The sequence below is a fragment of the Drosophila suzukii genome, chromosome 2L, assembly GCF_043229965.1.
Source record: "Drosophila suzukii chromosome 2L, CBGP_Dsuzu_IsoJpt1.0, whole genome shotgun sequence".
Lineage (NCBI taxonomy): Eukaryota > Metazoa > Arthropoda > Insecta > Diptera > Drosophilidae > Drosophila > Drosophila suzukii.
This window is the reverse complement of record NC_092080.1, coordinates 22,531,422-22,553,270: the sequence shown is the minus strand read 5'-3', so window position 1 is coordinate 22,553,270 and position 21,849 is coordinate 22,531,422. Positions and strand designations below refer to the sequence as shown.

At 41.4% G+C, this 21,849-nt stretch overlaps 7 protein-coding genes across 9 annotated transcripts; 4 read left to right on the top strand and 3 right to left on the bottom strand.

The window, feature by feature from the left end:
• Positions 1 to 121: 121 nt before the first annotated feature.
• Positions 122 to 1,069, bottom strand: LOC108006609 (WD repeat-containing protein on Y chromosome). Its single transcript, XM_017070133.4, has one exon. It carries the CDS (start codon positions 693 to 695, stop codon positions 375 to 377), a length of 321 nt encoding a protein of 106 aa, XP_016925622.3. The 5' UTR covers positions 696 to 1,069; the 3' UTR covers positions 122 to 374.
• A 135-nt stretch (positions 1,070 to 1,204) lies between these two features.
• On the bottom strand, positions 1,205 to 2,335 carry RpL7-like (Ribosomal protein L7-like). Its single transcript, XM_017070122.4, has 3 exons — positions 2,182 to 2,335; positions 1,468 to 2,116; positions 1,205 to 1,408 (listed from the first exon to the last, which is right to left on the bottom strand). Exons 1-3 carry the CDS (start codon positions 2,190 to 2,192, stop codon positions 1,295 to 1,297), a joined length of 774 nt encoding a protein of 257 aa, XP_016925611.3. The 5' UTR covers positions 2,193 to 2,335; the 3' UTR covers positions 1,205 to 1,294.
• A 197-nt stretch (positions 2,336 to 2,532) lies between these two features.
• Positions 2,533 to 8,011, top strand: JhI-21 (Juvenile hormone Inducible-21). 2 transcript variants are annotated; one of them, XM_017089670.4, is made up of 8 exons: positions 2,533 to 2,682; positions 3,192 to 3,456; positions 4,605 to 4,800; positions 5,050 to 5,152; positions 5,207 to 5,474; positions 6,350 to 6,674; positions 6,766 to 6,890; positions 7,262 to 8,011. In XM_017089670.4, the coding sequence occupies exons 2-8, from the start codon at positions 3,245 to 3,247 to the stop codon at positions 7,533 to 7,535; spliced, it is 1,503 nt and encodes a 500-aa protein (XP_016945159.3). In that variant the 5' UTR covers positions 2,533 to 2,682; positions 3,192 to 3,244; the 3' UTR covers positions 7,536 to 8,011. The 2 variants fall into 2 exon arrangements, with proteins under 2 accessions (XP_016945159.3, XP_036668773.3); XM_036812878.3 differs by lacking the exon at positions 2,533 to 2,682 and adding an exon at positions 2,864 to 3,056.
• On the bottom strand, positions 7,714 to 10,439 carry PLCXD (Phosphatidylinositol-specific phospholipase C X domain containing). Its single transcript, XM_017089671.4, has 3 exons — positions 8,791 to 10,439; positions 8,365 to 8,638; positions 7,714 to 8,303 (listed from the first exon to the last, which is right to left on the bottom strand). Exons 1-3 carry the CDS (start codon positions 9,713 to 9,715, stop codon positions 8,066 to 8,068), a joined length of 1,437 nt encoding a protein of 478 aa, XP_016945160.3. The 5' UTR covers positions 9,716 to 10,439; the 3' UTR covers positions 7,714 to 8,065.
• A 630-nt stretch (positions 10,440 to 11,069) lies between these two features.
• Plzf (Promyelocytic leukemia zinc finger) lies at positions 11,070 to 13,767 on the top strand. The gene is made up of 2 exons (XM_017071120.4): positions 11,070 to 11,657; positions 11,716 to 13,767. The coding sequence occupies exons 1-2, from the start codon at positions 11,145 to 11,147 to the stop codon at positions 12,616 to 12,618; spliced, it is 1,416 nt and encodes a 471-aa protein (XP_016926609.3). The 5' UTR covers positions 11,070 to 11,144; the 3' UTR covers positions 12,619 to 13,767.
• Positions 13,768 to 14,021: 254 nt separating this feature from the next.
• On the top strand, positions 14,022 to 14,834 carry LOC108006966 (nuclear protein 1). The gene has a single exon (XM_017070575.4). It carries the CDS (start codon positions 14,171 to 14,173, stop codon positions 14,378 to 14,380), a length of 210 nt encoding a protein of 69 aa, XP_016926064.1. The 5' UTR covers positions 14,022 to 14,170; the 3' UTR covers positions 14,381 to 14,834.
• A 151-nt stretch (positions 14,835 to 14,985) lies between these two features.
• LOC108021719 (nucleolar protein 58) lies at positions 14,986 to 21,545 on the top strand. 2 transcript variants are annotated; one of them, XM_065863879.2, is made up of 3 exons: positions 14,986 to 15,127; positions 19,728 to 20,445; positions 21,162 to 21,545. In XM_065863879.2, exons 2-3 carry the CDS (start codon positions 19,768 to 19,770, stop codon positions 21,486 to 21,488), a joined length of 1,005 nt encoding a protein of 334 aa, XP_065719951.2. In that variant the 5' UTR covers positions 14,986 to 15,127; positions 19,728 to 19,767; the 3' UTR covers positions 21,489 to 21,545. The 2 variants fall into 2 exon arrangements, with proteins under 2 accessions (XP_065719951.2, XP_016946045.3); XM_017090556.4 differs by lacking the exon at positions 14,986 to 15,127 and adding an exon at positions 17,932 to 19,263.
• Positions 21,546 to 21,849: the final 304 nt, after the last annotated feature.

Genomic DNA, 21,849 nt, shown 5'->3' with positions numbered 1-21,849 from the left:
ATAATTCATACTCTAAAGATTTTTAATATATATTGAATTTTTAAAATATATTCGAAAAAATGTAATCTTTGATTAACGTCAAATTAACTGCTAATAATAAGAACTCCGAATCAAAAATTGGTTAGTTGTTTTGAGCATACATTTGGATTTATTTAAAGTCTCTAAAATCTGCGGACAGACCAGTAATTTAGCAGAGAGATATATTTTATTTTATATACTGAATGGGTACAGTCCTCTATTTATAACTATATCTAACAGATATAAAACTAGATCTGTAACGTGACATTTGAAAATCGGCTCTAGAGATTTTAGTATTCGATACCTTACATTAGGAAGCGTTAAAATGTTATTAAAACGACCTCAGAATTTATAACTCATGTTATAGTTGAACAGGGGTCACCACGGGTCTTGGAGGTTCGAGTCCTATATTTAACCTCTACGTTCTCCGCCTGTACGCGTCCAATAGCCTCGGGCGTGGGCAATCTGTCCGGCATTCGGGTGGCGTGCACCTTGAGATGAGTGTACACAGCAATGTAGCTTTGGCTGGTGTCCAGTTCGATGGGTTGACTCTGTCCTGTGCGGCCGGGCAGAGAAAAATGCTTGCCCAGAATGGGTTCTTTGAGGGATCTGGCCAAAAGTTTTTTTAGTCCATTGCGGTCCATCTCCCAGTCCGCATTCTGCAAATTTGAATTCATTTTGATTTGATCAAATTTGAATTTTGAATTCTATGGTGTAGTGCCTAGAATTTTTGAAACAAAAGGATACGACGTTCCGAGTTGCACTAGGTTAGTGGCACTGATTTCGACTAATCGGAAAACAACTTTCCCTCCTTCATGGCAACAAGTAGCTCAATTTGGCATACCTTTCCTTCCCTTCCTCCCACTGCGCCTCCTTCTCGGTTATGAGTTATTTATTATTCTTAGCAAAAAGTTGATTTTCTGGTTTGTTCAATTTGGGAACTTGGCTGGGACACGCAAGGCCAAAAGCAAAGTTGTTTCGTGGGTGGAGTTTACCATGTTGATAAACATGCAGGATAATGAGGAATGTCGTTAGAGACAGTTTCATGTGGTTCCTTAATGGTCTGGGGATTGCTTTATGGGCTAACAGTAAAACCTTGGTAGGGAGCTCTGGCTGACTATAACACTCCCTGAAAACATAAATCTTTTAAGTTGGGCAGATGAGCAAAAACAATTAGTCCGAAGGCTTAGTTTGTTTATAAATGTGTATTGGGCTTAGCTACAGAATGGGTTATTGAGGTTGAACAATCACTTAATGGTCTACTGGCTTAGGTTCTTTACAGGCAGCGGGAAATCAGTTCGTTGATAGCACTGCCACGATCGCCGTATTCGCCACCGCGTTTGTAGGAGACAGAGACCTTCTTCTGCCAACCATTGCTGGGACTGGACAACTGCAAAGAACGACCGGATTAGGACTGCTTTAAAAATGGCTCCTAAAGATATAACCTACCGTGAAGGCGCACAGGAACTCATTGACAGCAGCAAAGTTTGGACCCACTGTACAGATTTCGTGGATGATGTCCTCCAGACAGATCACGCCCTTCTCACCCAACTGCTCCTCCACCATGGTGTTCGACTGGATGGCCGTCTTCTTGCCGTTGATGCGGGCGAAGCCCTTCTTGAAGACCAGCTCGCGAATGGAGCTGAGCGAGGGATTGCCATAGACCACGAAGGGTTCGATCACGCGCAGCAGCAACTGGTTCTCCTTGGTGTTCTCCAGAAAGACTGCGTTGTGGCGCGTGCCCATGCGCAGGGTTCGGAATATTTCCGATGTGGTCTTGTCGAAGATCTTCTTGCCCGCGTGGCGCATCACGAAGAGTAGCTTGGGGTTGCAATCATCGGCGGCCTTGGCACTTTGCTCGGTGACATTGGTGCGCAGGATGGTTTGCTTGATCCGCTTGGCCGTGCGCTCAGCTTTCAGGTAGCCCATTACAAAGGATTCGGCGCGGCGGAACTTGTGGTGATTTTTGCTGGCGGTCCTCTTCTTGATGCGGTCATTTTTCTTCTGCGTAATGACGGACTCATCCTGGAGAATCCTCCTCTTGCGGTGCTTTAGCACGGATACCGTTTTGCCGGGCAATTTGTTGGGAACTGCATATCTAAGGGTGAATTTACGAGGCCTTGTATTAAGTGATCACATGTTAGATGATTATATGCAGCTTACTTGTCTGACATGTCTAGATTTTGGCTTTTAAAACGCAGTCGAAGAAAACACGTGCAATTATCAAAACAATAACTAAAAAGGATAGAGATGGGAATTGGGCGACCGATGGTTTGTTATCGATGACAGATAGATGCAACAGCTGGCGCCGTTTCGGGGTGAATGACTTATGTATTTAAAATTCAGGCGGGAGTTTTAATTTATATTTTATATATTTTATTTATTTAATATTGAACTTAAAACTTGTTAAGATTGATAAAAATGTTCACAATCAGTTTGCAACACCCACTAACGCATCATTTTGTAAACAAACATTGAGATTCCACTTTCCGGTTTTGAGTAATTATTTCTCTCTTTGGATTTCATGACTCACAAACGCGAATCGCTCTCTCTCTGGTTTTGGGGTGGAAATTGTTAATTTTAGTATGAAATGCCGGTCTCGTCTCGATGCCAACGCACAGTCGCTGTTCGCAGTCGAAGCCGTTTTGTTGTGTCTCGCTCGAGGTAAAAGAAATCGCGTCTTACAGCCAAAACAGACAAGATAAACCAAAATAATCAGCCAAACTGCATTCCAAACGTTGCAAAAAAGCCAAGGGGCAAGTGTCAGAAAGCTACAACTTCGGAACTGCAATTTCATTGCCACGCGTCGCAGTTTGATGACGAAATCGTGAAAATTGGCACGCGGCGAAGGCGTCACTAGAAAAACACACGCAACTCTATGGGAAAATATCACGCCAACCCCCAAAGACCGTACTTTAAAGCTTAATGTTTGTGTATCGAAGATAGTGCTGTCTAAAAACATAATTAAAGTTTATGTCTGACAATGAGAGATTACTTTGGTGCCAGCGAAGCAAAGATTGGGTCTTCAAGAGCAATTAGTAACTACTCGTATACCAAAAACTAAACGCGAAAGACAGCCATTTGTTTACAATTTGCGCAACACGTGCTGAACTCTCGTTCAGCGATAGTAAAACTTAGCACATTTAAAATTCAAATACTTTGTTGCTTTTCAGTGGCAATGTCAGTCATCCAGCACTAGAGCAGAACCAGATTCCAGCACTCAATCATGACGGACAGATATGCCAATGGAGTCACCACCAGCCTGGTTGAGCCCACAAACAGACGCTCCTCCTCCGGGAACACAAATCCCAGCGAGGTTGAGGAGAAGATTGTCCTGAAACGAAAGCTAACCCTCATCAACGGAGTGGCCATCATAGTGGGCACCATCATCGGATCGGGCATCTTCATCGCACCCACTGGAGTCTTTCTTTACACCGAGTGAGTGAGATGATTTGCATATTCATACGCCCACATACACACAGCATCATCCTTAATTCAATTTGTCCACAAAAAGGTCAATTTAACCTTTAATTAATGGATAGATTGTCGCATACATTCCTTTGGCACCAATTAAGATAAATTTATTAGTTGTCGATTTTCCCTCGAAGATTCGCCCTCGAAATTCTGCGCAAATATTGCGTCAGCTTTAAAACGTATTTAAACGACTTGTCTCCAGTTACAAGAATAACGTCAATAAGGCGAGCCAACATTCAAATTATTGATAAGGAGGCAAGAAAGGTGTGCGTCATAAGAATAAGGCAGTTGGAAAACAGTTCCAAGGTTACATATGTTTCGTTCGTATAGTACTTATTAAACGACGGAAAAAACAACAATTAAAATATTTATAAATTACCAAATGGACAATCTATTTTTATACCCGTTACTCGTAGAGTACTAGATTCGTCGAAAAGTATATAACACGTAGAAGGAAGCATTTCCGATCACATAAAGTAAATATGTATATTCCTGATCAGGATCATTAGACAAGTCGATCTAGCGATGATGGTCTGTCGCTGTGATTGAACGCTGGGATTTCGGAAACTAAAAGAGCTACAATGTTGGAACTTGGCATGCAGATTCTTGGGATTCCTGCGCAGTTCAAGTTTGTTTAAGCAGGGGGCCACGACACCCTAACGCCTAAGACCCGTCTAGCACCCACATTTTTTAATATTTTCTAAGAATTTAAATGATTTGATCTTATAATTAATACTCATCTACATGCCAAAAATTATTTAAATCGGACCATTCATTAAAAAGTTATATCGAAATAATAATTAATAATTTGCAAATTCAATCGAGATTGCACATTACATGCAGAAAACGCCATGCAACGACGCTAGGTGGCGCTATAGGCGCTATGTAGCGTGAAAACAACCGATTTGCTGCAACCATATCTCCATTACTCTCACACTCCTTTTAGCAGAGAAACGGGTATCTAATAGTCGAGGTTATTTACTTAAGCATTTTCTCTTGCTTTAATTCTAAATAGCCATATATTTATGTATGGTATTCCTATCACAAATTCTCTTATTTCTCTTTGCACAATTTGTTTATTTGTTTTTCACGCTCTTTGTTTATTTTTTCAGATCCGTGGGAAGTTCCCTTTTGATTTGGTCGGCCTGTGGGATTTTATCGACGATCGGAGCTCTTTGCTACGCCGAACTGGGAACAAGCATCACCAGATCTGGCGGGGATTATGCCTATCTGCTGGTGTCCTTCGGACCGCTGGTGGGATTCCTGCGACTCTGGATAGCACTGCTCATCATCCGGCCAACCACGCAGGTCAGTTCCTAAGGACCGTCAATTGAATTACGGAATGTTTATTTGTCTTGATTGATGGATGGGCAGAGCTTTGAATTGGTTGCTGATGCAAATAAATAGAAATTTATTAAGTGGCGGCTACCTTCGACCGAAATTGAATTCAATTACGGGGAAAACAACTTTCTCGAATGAAAACAAAAGGCGGGCACGCGATAGAACAAACTATTTAATCTGGTTGATGTACTTTAAATACATATCTTTTTGTTCTAGACCATAGTGGCATTAACCTTTGCCCATTATGCGGCCAAGCCCTTCTTCCCGGACTGCGATCCACCGCAGAACGCAGTGAAGCTACTGGCTGCCATTTGTCTAAGTGAGTAAGCCAACCCTTTCCCAAGGCAACAACTAACTTTAATTTATTTCCCAGCTCTGCTCACCGCCATTAATTGCCTTTCCGTCAAGGTGTCGATGAAGGTGCAGGACGTATTCACGGTGGGCAAGCTGCTGGCCCTCATCATGATTATCCTGGCCGGACTGTACTACATGGCCACCGGCAGGCTGGAGAACTTCAGCAATCCCTGGGAGGGCACCTACACTGCCCGCAACATTGGCTACGCCTTCTACTCCGGTCTGTTTGCCTTTGGCGGATGGAATTACTTGAACTTTGTCACGGAGGAGCTGCAGGATCCGTACAAGTAAGTGGCTGGGGGCCGAGGGTTCCGTCCTGCCATCATGACAAATGGCTGCGAAAGTGGAATGGGTTACTCTGAGTTATTCGTCCTATTCATTCCTTTTGCGTCATGCGCAGGCGGCAACAAGTGGAAACTTGTTGAGCGTCCTTGAGTCGCGGGTCCTAGAATGTGGTCGAGTGGGCGGGAAGCTGCCCCCTCCTCCCTAACGAATTCAATTTGCTCTCGAAGCGCAGCAATCAATTTAAGTGTTCCACCCCCTCCACAGCCAAGTGGAATTCTCTGAAAACAGCACGTTCCTTTTCGCACATGATAAACTTCAAGCAAGAAATTTACGCTATTTTCATTCGAACATGGAAAATTATATCTAAATGTTATTTAATTGCCAGATGGTATTATTTCTGTCTTTTCTAAGAGTGATAACAACTATATGACAATAAATTTAGTTTAAATATTTCCATGGGCTGTTTAACGAAGGAAATTACTTCCCTAAAGGGACTACACTATTTTGCTTACAGTATTTCGAATCCTGTTTCAAACCTTAGATTTTAAATTTGCTGTTCGCGAAAAACATAATAACATTAAAGATGTTATTGGATTGGGATACTAAATATACTTATTTATAAAATCTTTTAGCTTCAAACATAATTTTGTTGAGCTACCAGTTTTATTTAAATATTAGAAAAGCCCGAAAAATTATGTTTTTATTCAATTATTCAATTATTTATTATTATTAAAGCCTTTGTAATAATGGTATTTACATTTTCCCAATATATATTTATTTATCAAAAATGTGTTGCATATCAGCAAGTGGCATATATCTCAAAAAAATGTTTACTAAAACATAAGTTTTAATAACCTTATTTTTTATCTCTCTGCAGAAATCTTCCGCGTGCCATTTGGATAGCCATGCCCCTGGTCACGGGCATCTATGTTCTGGTTAACTTGGCCTATTTCGCAGTGGTCAACAAACCGGAGATGCTCAGTTCCTTGGCCGTGGCGGTGACCTTTGGAAACCGGGTGTTCGGACCTCTGGCTTTCATGGTGCCCATTTTCGTGGCCTTGAGCACCTTTGGAGGCGTGAACGGGGTGCTCTTCACCTCGGCGCGACTGTTCGCCACTGGTGCTCAGGAGGGGCATTTGCCAAAGTTTTTCCAGCTGTTCCACGTCAAGCAACAGACTCCTATTCCCGCCCTGATTTTCACAGTAAGTTTGCATGTTATCCGAGAATTGTTATATGATATTTGCATATTTATGATAAATATGATATATGATATAATATGATGTTTACCCTTAGTGTCTGATGTCGCTGCTAATGCTGCTCACGGATAATGTCTACCAGTTGATCAACTACTTCAGTTCGGTACTGTGGCTTTCAGTGGTGGCCAGCATAGCCGGAATGTTGTGGCTCCGGCATAAGAGGTTGGTATTTTTATAGGTAATCGCTTTTAAGCATGTTTATATTATAAGGATATTTAAAGAAAATGCTAGAAATTATTAAAGTTAATCAAGGGATGATTAATCCTAGCCAATCTAAATATTTTTAATTTACACATATAATAGTTAACCACCTGAAAAGTAATGAAATTCTTTAGAAGGTTATGGTAGGTTAAGATTTTGGCCACCAGAATAAAGTCCGTATTCCGTCACTTATATAAACCAGCTGTTAATACTTAATATTATTAACTTACTAATAATACTTTAAGTTAGAAATGTGTTGTTCACATATTTAATTTGTAAGTTTAATGAGTTGTCAATCTGTCTAAATAACAAATATTTTTGCACTCTTTCAGGCCCGACTTGCCACGACCCATTAAAGTCCATCTCGCGCTGCCCATTATCTTCATGGTGGGCTGCGTCACGTTGGTACTGCTCCCGAATCTGGAGGAGCCCGGAAATCTCCTGATTGGCGTCGCCATCACCCTGGCCGGCATTCCATTCTACTACGCCTTCATCGCCTGGAAAAAGAAGCCCAAGTGCTACGGACGATTGTCCAACTCGGTTGTGGAGATTTGCCGGGCCGTCTTTAATACCACCATTATCGAGTCGAATGAGGCGATAAACTAGATATGTTTACCCCACCGTAGAACTTCGTGCATTTAGTTCGAAAACACTCGTAATTGATATTTGAAAACTCTAAAATCTTGTTAAATTTTAAACAGTTTTAAGCAAGCCCTGTCCCATTTGTATTATATTTTCACTAGGAAATTGGCATTCCCCTCAACGAAATCGGCACACATTAGAATTTAGTTTGTAACGTATGTATGTATGTATTTATTTGAGCAAGCTCCTCAGTTAACAGGTTTTACACATCCCAAGGCCTTTTTGGCTTACTTCCCACTAAAGTTTACTTTAAAATTTATGGTTAGGTGCTACAATCCTAATTCCTTTTTAACATAATCAGGAAGTCGTTGAAAGCGCTTTTATGGGAACAAACTTTAAAATGTGACATGTTTAGGGAAGCTACACAGCAGTACAATAAGCATCGTTTGGATGTTTAACTTAACCGCTTAGCAAATAAATGTATTACTGCAAATTCAAAACTTGTTTTCAAGACATTACCTTTTAAATGTGACCCCGAAAAAAGAGAATTCCCTCTACATATAAATCCTACGGGTATTATATTCTATAGCCGTCTCCACGATTGTGGTGCCCCGCACGAAATCCACAGACACTATATTGGCATTTGTGCCCAATTCATTACGATAGAGCTGCGAGACCCGCCAATTCACGTTATCGGCCATCTTGCGCAGACCCCCGGTTTTGTCCAGGATGACGTCCCAGGTCTCCGGGGTCAGCTCCGCCATATCGGACACCGGGCGGCTGGAGAATCGACTGCGGGAGCAAAGAGCGATAATTGAATCTTATCGTGTTACCAATAGGTATGTGCACTCACGATACGTCGAAGTCATTAACGTTCCGCAGATAGCCCTCAAGTTGAGCCCACGTCTGCTTGTTTCCCCAGCGCTGTTCCACGGACCCGAACAATACTTCTGGGAACTCTTCCACCATGGCCTCATGGTCGTAGGCCAGAAACACATTCTGCCTTCGGGCCCAAATGTCTCGCAAGGATGCCCGCCAGGTCAGCGAAGGATGAGCAATGAGGTCCTGGAACTGGTCGCGCAAATAGCTGACCAGCAGGCGGTGTACACCGAGTCCCTTGCCAAAGCCTAAGGGAAACAGGAATTGGGATGTATCAATGGTTAGGACTTGATGAAAAATGTTGTGATCCCTTCTTCTAATCGAAATAATACTGATATCCATTGATGTTATATTACTTTGAAAAGAAGCTAAAAGTTTCAAGTATACATCAAATTCTTACCAACTGGGAACTCCTTGAGTCCGAAGATGACAATCTCGTTGGTCTCATGGACAAAGTCCCGAACCTGATTGATAACCTCCTGCAGAGGCCGCTGTTTGGTGATCCCGTGATAGATGAAGAACGGGTCCGGTGAGTTTCGGTAGTACCCAACCCGTATATCCAGATAGCGAACTCCATGCATCAACTGCCCCCTGATATCCTCATCCTGGGTCAGGGCGTACTTGGTCACCAGACTTTCCCTGAGCAGTGGATCAAAATTGGGACGATATGAGCCGGAGTCGTGGGATCCGGGAATAAAGAGATCTCGCAAGCGCATCTCTCCTATTTTAGACTTCAGATCGTTCATCCAGCGAGGAAACCCCTTGAGGCATGTTTTGGCCAAGATGTTGCCCTGTCCATCGATGTAACTGGCCCAAAAGCCGTAGCAGGAGGTTTGAACTGTCACATTCCTGGACAAGGCATAATCATAGGGTAGTCCAGTGGTGAACCACTGGGTGGACAATCCCTGACTTGGTTTAATGGCAGCCACAACATCTGTGGCGCCTCCATTCGCCACCCAGTACTGCTCTTTCTCCTCCTTAGAGCTCGACTGGGTTTCCGGTCTGGTTGTAAACCCACTGATGGGAACATAGCTGGGGGATCCTTCGCCGGAACCACTTCCCTCCTCGCTGCGGAAGGAGGCTAAAGGAGTGCGCTTGGGCAGCACTTTTGTCTGGAAGGTGAGCGCATCCTCCTTCGTCACGAGAACTTGGTCACCCTTGTTCGCCGGGGCATTACTCCAGGAGACCTCCAGAAATCTCTTGCGGGCACTGATGGTCAGCCAGACCTTGAGATTGTTGGGATCCTCGTAGTGGGGTTCGGTCTGAGCCTCCGTCCAGGAGATGAGCAGAGCCACCACCACAAGCTGTACAATTTTTCCCACCATATCTCTGATTGAATTACTGCTGATTCGAGCTGATTGCAACTGACGCTAATCGGCGGTTCGGAATCAGAGCAGTAATATAAACACGACACTCCGAGAGATCAGAACAGATCAACCGCTCGCGTCGAGAGCTCTGGACTTAATGAATTGAGACCCAGACCCCAAAATCCGTGGCACAGGTAGAACTTTATCTAAACGCGTTATATGGGGTACCAATTATAAAAAAAAATTGGAACCCGACAAGGGAGCTTAGCAAGAAAAGTCTGTGTAAATTAACTTCGATGTTTAGACTTCCTAGACCACCTTCTCATTTGCGTACCGCTCGTTAAAATGTATATCTACCCTGGGACTCACAGTAATTTTGCCCTTATGCTAACCGAAGGATTATAATTATTTTCAATGACAGTGTAAATAGAACATTTGACCAAGATCCGATAAGATTCCGAACAATAGAAAATGCAAATTCTCAGAAATTTGCTAGTTATAAAAAACTTATTTATTCGCACTCGGCTTTAATTGGCAGTGTAATGTTCATTGGGCTTTGGTATTTCAGAACACAAACAGATTCGGAGGTTAAATACGCGTACTTCCTATAGGAAGCTAAACAATAGAGCGTTATGATTTCATTTGATTCAACTTAGCTTCACACCGACTAATAAATTAATGTAAAAGGCACACGATCTGCCCGTTTGTGACATTCCAAACCCAACGTCGCCTCTCAACTGAAGCTCAAATGCGAGAATCAAACCGAGAAGAGCTTGTGCAATGGGTTCTTTTTATAAACATTTCCACTTTCCATGTAAACGCTTGATATTTGAGTGCCAAGTGTTAAACAAACAATTCAATACCCATTAATGGTATCTGATATTTTGTAAGTGCTTTTACTTGTTTTACAACTTTTATAACAATTGTTTTAGTTATAATTGGGTTACATTTTTTTATTTTTAGATAGTTATCTTTGAAAGAAGAGTACAATTTTCTAAACATTTTTTTATTTAAAGTATACATGTATCAGGATTACTAGCCGAGCCGATCTGGGCATGTCTGGGTGCCTGGCGCAATTTTATTTCACTATTAGGACTATTGGTTTACAAATTCAATTGATTAACTGAGTGATGGGTATACTTTGTTTGCTTCTAAAATTAACCCCCCTAGACATTTCTTTTTTGAAACAATCACAAAAGAATAATTTTATTCTTAATCTCAACCAACACGATTTTGTATAAGTTAAATTGAGTTCCATTAATTAAGAAGCGGCAGAACAATCAGCATTTTCATTTTAAAACTAACGGACAAAAATACTAGTCAGTATTTGGTAGTCAGTATATTCCGCGAACCTCAGGCTGGTCCTACTTTGTAACAGCTGTTTTGGCGTCCTACCTCAAAGTATTTGATTATTTTGTTTTGATCTCGGTTTTATCAAGCACGAGAAATGCTGCACTCACAGGCGATGCAAACTATACCCACTCTTCACCAGCCGCTGCACTCCAAGGTGTCTAATTACCTAAACAACCAGCGGAGAACCGGACAGTTCTGTGACCTGCTCCTGGAACTGGATTCGGATGATACCCTGAGCCTGAGTGTCCATTTCTGCGTGCTGGCCGCCCAGAGCCAGTTGATAAACACCAACCAGAAGCAGCAGCAGTTCTCCATCCACAATCCTCTGAAGATCACCATCCGAGATTTCAGCTGCTCGCAGTGCCTGCATACAATTGTGGACTTTTTCTACGAGGACATCATGTCTGTTTCCAAGGAACATGAGCCACACTTTCGGCAGTTGGCGCAAATCCTGGCTGTCACTGAACTGCTGAACCTCTACCAGTTGCAGCCCTTGGGCGAAGTGAAGGAAACATCAGAAGATACGACCCCTGGAGAGGGGGAACTAAATCCAGAGCCAGCTTCAAAAGCGGAGGATGTGTTTGAGAACCGACAGAGTTACTTTAAGGTGCGAGTCCTCTATTCAATATTATTTTATATGTGTCACTATCATCTTTGCCTTGTAGTTAAAGAACCCGAGGGCCGTAAAGTCCAGCAGCAAGGTGAACTACTGTATTGGCTGTGACTACAAGTGCTACCAGGTGCAGAAGATGATCGAGCACATGGGCAGCTGTGAACCCTCTCACTTGACCTGCTCCCTTTGCGAGGTGGGCTTCCTAGAATGGCGAGAATACGACACACATCTTCGCAGGCACTCCGGTGACCTACGCAAGCCCTTCTTTTGTCTGCAGTGCGGCATACGCTTCACCACTAGAGCTGCCCTGCTCGTCCACCAGCCCAAGCACTCCACGGAAACACCTCACATCTGTCCTCATTGCGGCAAGGGTTTCAAGTGGAAACAGGGACTGAGCAACCACATTCTGGTCCACAATCCCGAGAAGCAGATGCTCTGCGACGTCTGCGGCTACAGCACCACCCACATGAAGGCCCTCAAGTCCCACAAACTCCTCCACACCGGAGAGTTCTTCGCCTGCACTGTTTCGGGCTGTAAGCATCGAGCCAATCGTAAGGAAAACCTCAAGCTGCACATTGAAACCCACAAACAGGGAAGGGATTTCATCTGTGAGATCTGCGGCTGCAAGTTCAGCCAAAGCAAGAACCTCAAGCGTCATGCATTAAAGCACACCGAGAACGGTCCGAATCGGTACAAATGCCAGCTGTGTCGATTTAGTAGTCATCGTTCGGACAAAATGAAGGAGCACGTTCAGCGGGTTCACACGGAGAAGGCGGTGCAGTTGGAGCTCTCGGAGACGGTGGACAGTTCCTTTCCCGATGACTTCGATTTACCCGTGATAGAGACTTACTCGGCGCCCAACAAGAAACCCAAGGAAGTCAAGAGCAAGACAAAAAGGGATACGAATCCTGATAAACGACTGAAAACTCTACTTCCCAAGGAGACTGTTAAATAGGAATAAAATAAAAGGTTTTTCTGAAATCTTTAAAGAAACAAATTTTTGAAAACCGAAAAAGAATCTATCAGAATCGTGTATGCTGGCTACCAAAAGAGTAAAAACTTACAAGTGGAACATTTTATGATAGCGGAAGAAGCAATCTATAAACTTGGCAAACAAGATTACAGAAAACGTATCATGGAAGGAACCGGTATACAATTTAATAGTATCACATATTGAATGGAAGGTCTTTAAAAAAGTCCGTTACGATACGACCAAAACGTATTTATAATGGTCAGTTTTCCTTGAAGCTAAAAGAAAACTCTTCAAGAACATTCATAAATGATTTCCAACCAATGAATCGTAAACAAACTTGTGATATATTGTGGAAGGTTCTTAAACAACATTGTTAAGGCCGTCCTATTTCTATCTTATCTCAGAATGTGATTACAATCTATTGCGTCGTTTCCAGAGTAAATTTCAGAACGAATACCTCCCAAATGACTAACGAAAACGATAGTTAGCACCTTATCACTGCCAGAACGCTGCGTAACATCTGTTTTTTTCTTTTTATATAAAACCCACTAAACCAAAACAAACTGAAAGCTTTTCGCTTTTTAGAAATAAACAAATGCGATACAGGTGGGAGGGAACTGGGTCAGCCGATCAGGTTCTAGTGCACCCAAATAAAAATGTACATATTAATGGTGACACTTGAATACATTTTATTGTGGGTTTCACTATTTTAAATTTATTAAAAATATGCCAACGATTTAGAAGAAGTTTCCAGAAGTCATCACCTAAAATATTAGTTTTCTGATGAAGAAAGGTGAAATTCTTAGCAGTGTAGTGGCCGATCATCCAGAACTCGTGTTGCATTTAATTCTATATTTATAATGTGGAGAAATAAATGCTGGGTAAATGCACTTTGGGGGTCGTTTGTGTGTTCATATGTTGGGGGCCAAGGTGGGCGGGTGTTATATAAGACTTTTGAGACGTGTATATTGTGAAAAGTTCTTTAATAATTAAAATAAATGGACAAGGTAAAATAATATGTTTGGCGATGTGTGTTTTTTTTTGTTTACCGCGCACTTTGTAAATAACAAAAAATTAAATTGCGCAGCAAAAATGGTTTAAAAGCGGGACTCTCTCTGGTTGAGAGAGGAATAGGGTTGTCAGGGCAAGAGAAATACGTTTAAGTTATTTAAATGGCCTATATTTTAAAAGTTAAGAATCATAAAGGTAAATAATAACTACAAAGGAAAGAAATAATTGAAATGTTCGAGAAACTTCAACTTAAGAGAGTTTTTATACCAATCAAGTACTGTTAAAAGCAAAATCTGGTAACTCTGACGGAGAGAGAGCTTTTGGAGGAGGGAAAAAAGCTCGGTTGCCTATAAAAAGCAGATGCTCGGCCGAAAAAAATTCAATTCCGTTCGCAACGCAGCGAAAAGTGGAAAACAGAGAAAGCAGTCGATTAGTGAAAAGCCAGTCTGCGAGTTTGCAGAGCAGAAAATTACATAGAGAAAAAGCAAGAACGCAGTTAGTTTCGCAACTCCAAATCGCCACTATGTCCAAGGCGCACTTTGATGATGAGTACGAGCACTACAACTTCGACCATGACAAGCACATTTTCTCCGGCCACAGCGGCAAACAGCGCTCCAAGAAGGAGGCCACCGAGCACACCAACCACTTCGACCCCTCTGGCCATTCCCGCAAGATTCTCACCAAGCTGATGAACACCAACAACAACAAGAAGGCCGCCGCCTGCAAGAACTGATGCAGGGAATCGCCGGGGGCGGGGGAGCCGTCTGTGCAGCGGGAGTGCAAGAAGTAACGGGGAAAGGAGAGAGCGAGAGAAAATAAATCTTCGAATTTAAAGGAAAAAAAGAAAATCACAGCCACAGCAATCGAGTCGAGCTGGAAGTAAAAGGAAAAGAGGAGAGAAGAGAGAGAGAGAGAACAACAAAAGCCACCTGGAAACACGCTTTGCATTTGTATTTGTGCATCGGGTTTTCATGCGGCGCAAAACTTTGTGAACTTTATAATAATTTTATTTCGCTTATAATTTCACAAACACAAAAAAAGCATAAAGCAGATATTACTCTTAGCTTCTAACATATTCCTAAACTAATTCAGACTTACACGTTTTAGTTGCTAAGCCTTAGTGCGTTTCAAATTATGAAGTTTGATTTAGGTATTACTTATAAAATAAAGAGAAAACCAAAACTGAATGTTATGTGTGTTTTTATTTTTACAGCGCATTTCCAAGCGAGATTGCTTTCCAACGACGTCGGTGTGCTGGCGTGCATATTTATAGCCTTTTAGTTGAACTCATTTGCACTCAGCTCCTCGATTATCGCCAATGCAATTGCAGCGGAGTGTTTTCTTTGTTTAGAGCGATCGACAATATCGCAAAATAAAATAAAAGTCGAACAAGTACAATAAGTGCATATTCGCAGCTTGACATTTAGTTTTCAAGCGGAAACATTCCCGACCTTCCATTGAAAGTTCGCAATTTACACAGGTAAATAAACTTGCGCACACCCCACATACCTTCCGGTTTAATTAGCGTGCGTGGGTGCACTTATGCATATTGATCATCTTTGTATAGGCTTTCCCAACGTTGAATAAGTTTTATTTTCACGTTACATGTGGAAAATTTACAAAAGCCATGTTATTTACCGCGCACACACAAACACGCATACATACAAACTAAACATAAATAGATCCAACAAACTTCCAGAAAGGTCCACCCTAATGGAATTCGGCCTCTCTGTTTCGCTCTCTTTGCGCCATTTGCCGGCTTTTTAAATTGCGTTGTTGATATTTGTTGTTTATTTGGTAAACAATAAAACAGACGCTCGATCAGGTGGTTTTTCTACATATGTATGTACATATATATAAGCTGTACACATATGCTGAATATTAATAATCAAGTGACAAATATTGGGACAATCGAATTTCATGATGCGTCTGCCTGTTTCAATTTATATTTGCTGTTAGTCATACATACTTATTGAATGTAAACTTTCCTATTAGTTAAAACTTAGTGATGTTCCCAAAATTATTTACAGATTTTGAAAGCTTTAAACGCTACATACATTTGTATACCCTGCAAAAATTTTCTGTCGCGAAGGGCACTATTACAGTGGATCCTATTAATATTCGGTTTTTTTCAACTTCAAACGCGAATAAAATGTATAGGACTAAGGAGGGAAATTTTTTTATTTTTGGTATAACCAAACTTTTAATATTACCTTTTCATAGATATATGTATATATTTTAATACTTTCCGTGATCAGAATGCAATATCACGGACGTTTTCATCTTGTTCATGTGTTCTAGAAGTAACTTAATGTACAAAAAAACCAGAAAAATGTGTTCTGCCATCTCTCTATCGTCCAGAAGTGTCTCAGAAGTTACTTCTTCGCGATCCCGAACGTTTATGTTTTTGTAAAATGTTTACTAAGTGACTTCTACGCTATTTAAGTATATTTTCTTTTTTGTAAAATGTGTTCTTTCGTGTTTCTATCGCGCAGAAGTTACTAAAAAGTGACTTCTGGGCGACAGGCGATGAAATATCGCTCTTTTGCTTGCAGCGGCAATAGGCCATTGACATCAACGTATGTATCATCAATGTGCCGACTTCGACTTTGGCCGAGCCACTCTCTTATTTGACAATCGTTTCAAATCCGAATCTTTAATTTTCTCGTTTCGAAAAAAAGTTCATTAAAGTTTGATAGAAAGTCGATAAAATGTTGATGACAAAACACAATTTTGGTCGATGTCATGTCAATTTAAAGTTGAAGAATTCTTTATGCATGTACATAAGTCCTGGATATGCCCGTAACATTTCATCAATGAAAACGAAAACAATGCAGGAATTATGAACAACAAGGAAGTTATTTTGGTGAATTTTTAATGAATTACTGATGACTGGTACTGCAGGGATTCAAGAAGCTAACTTAGACAAGCTGTGGATAAATAATACATAAACTTGCTGCTCAAACCATAAAAATCAAACGTTTTTACAGATACCGAAACTAGAATTTATGTGTGATTATTTTATCATTAATTTGTAATTCATTTCTACAGCAGCTTTTTGATATAGTCGTCCGAGAGTGGAAGAGACCATGATCAAAAACAGCGAAGCTAGATTACATTATATTGGTCTGTGGTATAATGGTCCGATCCGGTCCGATGGTATATCCTGCAACAGAAATACGATTTTTGGTAAATTTTCATCCGATAGCCTTACAACTGAGATATTGCGTAGACGAACAGAATATATGTAGTTACTACATATATATGCACCTTATAAGGTCTACCTGTTACATACTTTATCCCCGAATACAACACACCCTTCTACTCTACGAGTCAAAGGTATAATAAAACAAAATCGAGCGATAAGCGCTATCGCGGAGGTTTCAAACAAAACAACAAACACAAATAAGCTTTGCCGCCACAGCTTTTTAGAGGAAAACAAGTGAGAGGTCCAAACCATAATGTAAACAATTTTGGGGGTAACAAAACTAGTTTGCCAACGGTGCCGGTAAACAAATGACGCATTAGTGATTCAGAAAAATCTAGAAATGGGTAGAAAATATGGAACAAATGCATTCATTTTAAAGTGTAAAAAGGCGTGTTGTAAAAATTGTGTGGTATCTGTAATCTTGGGAGATTTAAATGGATTGTAAAATGATATTGTAGTGGAACGCTACTAAGTTCTTAAGTTTTTAGCGATATTATGAGCATTGCAAATAATGTTTGTTATTATTACCGACTAAATATTGTGTTTAATCGAAGTTGGTAATAAAAATTTAAGTTGGAATGAGTTATAATAAACCTCTAATTTCTTATGTAAGAAAACTTTTTGCTATGAGCTTGGCTTCTAAGTTTTTATACCCTTTACTTGTAGAATTAAGTAAATACATACATATCTGCTTGATTAGGATCACTAGGCGAGTCGATCTGGCCATGTCCGTATGTCTGTACGTCTATTTGAACGTCCGAATATTGGAAACTACAAAAGCTAGAGTGTTAAGATTTAAAATGATGATTTTGGCGATTCCACTCTAACAATGACTTGAAAGTAATATCTAAAATGGAAGTTACTAAATATATTCTGTGGGTCATCTTCTAAAACGGAAGAGCGTTTCGATGATGATTTTGTTGAAGCACATACATATGATCATATTAGATTATAATTTCATTATAATTCACTCAATTAAATGTTCTTGATCATGTGACTTCTCTTACAGCCATTTGGGGGATGTCACCGGTCTGTAAATATCCCATTGTTGTTGCACAAATATTTGTATCTTGAGTAGAAATAGATTTCTTTCTAAGCCCATAATGAAAGTCGCACGCTTGCCACGATCTATAGATAAATATGTATGTAAGCTTTTCCTAGATCGTGAGTTACGCCTGGCACACGACAGATTATGGACCTCGATGGAGGTCCCCCCCACAAGGTATACACTTATCCAAAAGCAAAGACTCAGAGTAAATGCGACCAATTACGGCTTCCTAAATTCCTCAGCCCGAGATTCGATCTTCTGAGAAGAGAATCATATTGCACACTTTCACCGCGAAAAAAAACGAATTTGTGGCAAACAACAAAGTCAGGGATTATGCATAAATGAATGGAGATGGATCGGTGTCCGTATAGGAGTAGTGGCTACATGGGGATGGATGGTGCTAATTGCTGCGGCACTCGGCGGCGGATGAACCGTTAAATCGAAACTGGAGCACTGGCCCAATAACGATGATGCACGCGGCCCACGGATTAGCACCTTTCAACGAGCCACTACGGATAGATGTTCTAGATATCCAAAAACCTGCCATTAGCACCATCGCAAGGCGGAGTTTTTCTGGAGCAGCACTTGGGACTCTTCGGTTAGTTGTCGATTAAACTCCGAGCCAACTGGCCGTGCGGTTTGTGCTAGAAAACGAGGATTCGGAACAAGTGTATTCAAGTGCCACGCGGATAATGTCAGCCTACGAGGAAATGTCGGCGAAGACGCCACGGCGTCTTTCACCCATGTGGTTTCTTGTACTCACCCTACTTCTATTTGCGACCGCTCTGACGGCCGTGGCAATGATCGAAGCTGGACGGGCGCAGAGAAACTCCGGTGGAGAAAGCGATCTCCTGATTCTTACACGCATGTGGAATCACTTCAAAGACGGCGCCGGAAATGATACGGAAATCGCCACCGTAGAACGCATTGCCAGGGAGGCCGGAAATGCAACTAATCCCAATCAAAATAAGCCGGAGCAGGGTAGAAACTTCTACGAGGAGCAGCAGGCGGTGGTGGTGAATGCGCAGAGCATGGATCCCGTGATGGGACAACGTCAGGATGCCTACGGTCCACCCCAGAGCAGGGAGGACTCCTACGACCAGGATCCTTACTACGATGTTGCCGATGACTACGGGCCGGGGCGTTATCCGTATCCCGAGTCCAGACAGGACTCGGCGGAGGAGGAACACTTTTATGATAAGGACGACTCGTCGGCGATTCCAGATGAGGGCAGGGCGTCGCAGGCACGTCCCTACGACTCATTCTACGCCCCCTGGTCACAGGGACAGAAGCCAGCTCCAGTGGCTACTCACTCTGCACCTGAAGGCAATAATAGGAAGCTCCAGGCAGGTCTTAATAGGTGAACAAACTTTACTACCTAAACATACTTTAATGTCGGTATTCTGAAACGCTAGGGTATTAATATAGGGTTAAGCATTTTCTAAACTCTCATTTTGAGTGGAAAAGAGATATTTCTGAGGGAAACGTATTACTTGCAAAGAAACGAGAAGATTGCTGATATTTCATATCAAATAAATTTCCGTACATAGCATATAAACCATATTATACAGAAGTAAGTCCAAAGACGCAATTCGAAGATTAACTACAGGCCAAACAGTATTTGTATATATCATTTTGAATCCAATAAATATGTATATTTTATAAAAAGATTTGTTTGGTATATTAATCTGACACAATTTCACAATATGGTAAACAACTTGCAAAATACAGATTACTTTAATATGAAATCATCAATCATACATATATTGTAGAAAATTAAAAATCGAATCCCTAAATGCAGCATTATTTTTCCATTGCTTGCAGATCCCCTTATCCCGCCTACGATGAGGTGTACGATTATCCCATGGGCTTCCAGCCGCGACCTCATCCGGAGACTGAGTTGGCCAAGCAATCTCAACCCGCCCCCGATAATGCAGTGGTCCAAGTACAGAGCGAATCCACCCTGGTCACCGTGCTGAAGAGTCTCAAACAGATCTGGGACCTGTACCAGGCTTTAATGGGTGCCTGGAACGCGGTGAGCGAACGCCACCAGCAGAGCACCGAGAAGTTCCGCCAGGAGCAGGCGGCGAAGCAGGCCGAGAAGGATCGGCTGCGCCAGCAACAGCAGAAGACCAGGATTAACTCGAAGAAGCCACCCCGTATGGAGGGAAACAAAAAGAACCAGAACAAGAAGCCAACCACAACGACAACCAAGTCAACAACCACGTCCACGACGACAGCTGCTCCAGATAGCTCTGAGGAGGAGGAGGAGGAGGAAGAGAAGGAGAAGCAGCCACCGAAGAAGATGGAGAAAGTTGAGACTGTAACGCCATCGGCTCCATCCACTAAAGTGGCCGCTCTCAAAGGGGAGAAGGGCAACGTGAGATCTGTTCGCGGACTTCGACATAGACGCGACGCCGAGGCGGAGGAGAAAGCTGATACGGATGTGGGCGAGGGTCGCTATATCAAGGGCGATCCCCTCAAGGGTTACTACGATTTCGTCATCACAGAGGGATCCTACAAGTTCTGGGCCGTCTTTCAGGTGAGTGAATAATCACGCTATATAGTATTTAGAGCAATATCAATCTTGGGAAAATTATGAAAAGGAAAATTCGTATGTTCTTTGAAATAGGATCTTTTAGTCAATTTTTAAGTGGAAAGGAACTTTTTAAACCATGAAGAACATGTTTTACCTAATATTTTAAATACAGACGTAAATTTCTTTCAATAGACCAGCACTCAATCATGACTTTTCCAAACTGGAAATACAAATGAAGAGGAAACACTTAGCTAGAAAAGTTGATATATTTATTCCCCTAATTAAAAATATCTTTTCGAAAAGGCTGTTAGGCTATATTTTATGAAAAATATCTGGCATTTTTTAGCTAGGAAGTTATCTTATATCAAGTTTTTTAATCATGTTTTTCAATAAGATTTTATGAGAGAAATCAAAATTTTTCTTGCACTCTTATCCAAACAAGACTTCAGAAGTCACATTAGCTTTAAATGACTTCTACTAATTATACTATATTAATATTAATTTATTATATTATAAATCTCTAATTTGCGGGTGTTATGACACTTTCAAAAATGCCATAAGTCCAACCATTAAAGAAAATAACGTTAAAGTCAGAGAGCATGTGGGCTTTATGACATGCATGGTGCACGCACCCAGATTTTGTACCAATTTCAATAGGTTGATTTTTATAGGAAATCCATATTTTAATAATCTAATTCCGATTAATACCTAATCCGCAGGTGGGCACAGCACTGCTGATCATCTACTCGACGTTCGCCGCCATTTACTACTCCAAGGTTAATCCGCTGACCAGTGACTACGACTACACGGACTATCTGGGAGGTGTTCGTTCTCTGTCAGGTGGCGATGCCGATTTTGTGGACGATGGCGATTCATCGACGCCGCCAGTCTCGACTACCTCCCGCATCATGGAGTGGCTGCCACAGACGGCGCACTCCATTAAGTTCATCCTAGATGCCATCGACAAGGTGCCTCTGGATCACGACAAGGACCAGGAGCCGGGCTGGTCAGCGGGGAAAACGGAAGCGGCGAGGGGCATGAGATAGGGAACTGAATTCTATAAGCGATATTTGTTAATGAAAATATAAAAATGTTGAAGATAAGCGTGAAACTGCATTTTAATTTGTGATGGGGTTGTTGCGGAAACCTTATTGAAACCGAAATTTATTAAAATTATCTCAGATGGAAATATAACATAACTTTTGAAAAATATTTTTAAATAAAACCAAAAGTAAACACTTTAGTAAGTGTTTTACAGGATTAATTGAAATAAGTAATCTAAGTACCATATGCAATCAACACCCTTACATTTTAAAAGATCTGATCTGATCAAGGATTCGTTTCAATGATATTCTGATCTATTTTTTTAGGACTGAACTTTAATTAATCTTAAGTTTAGGTTACTAA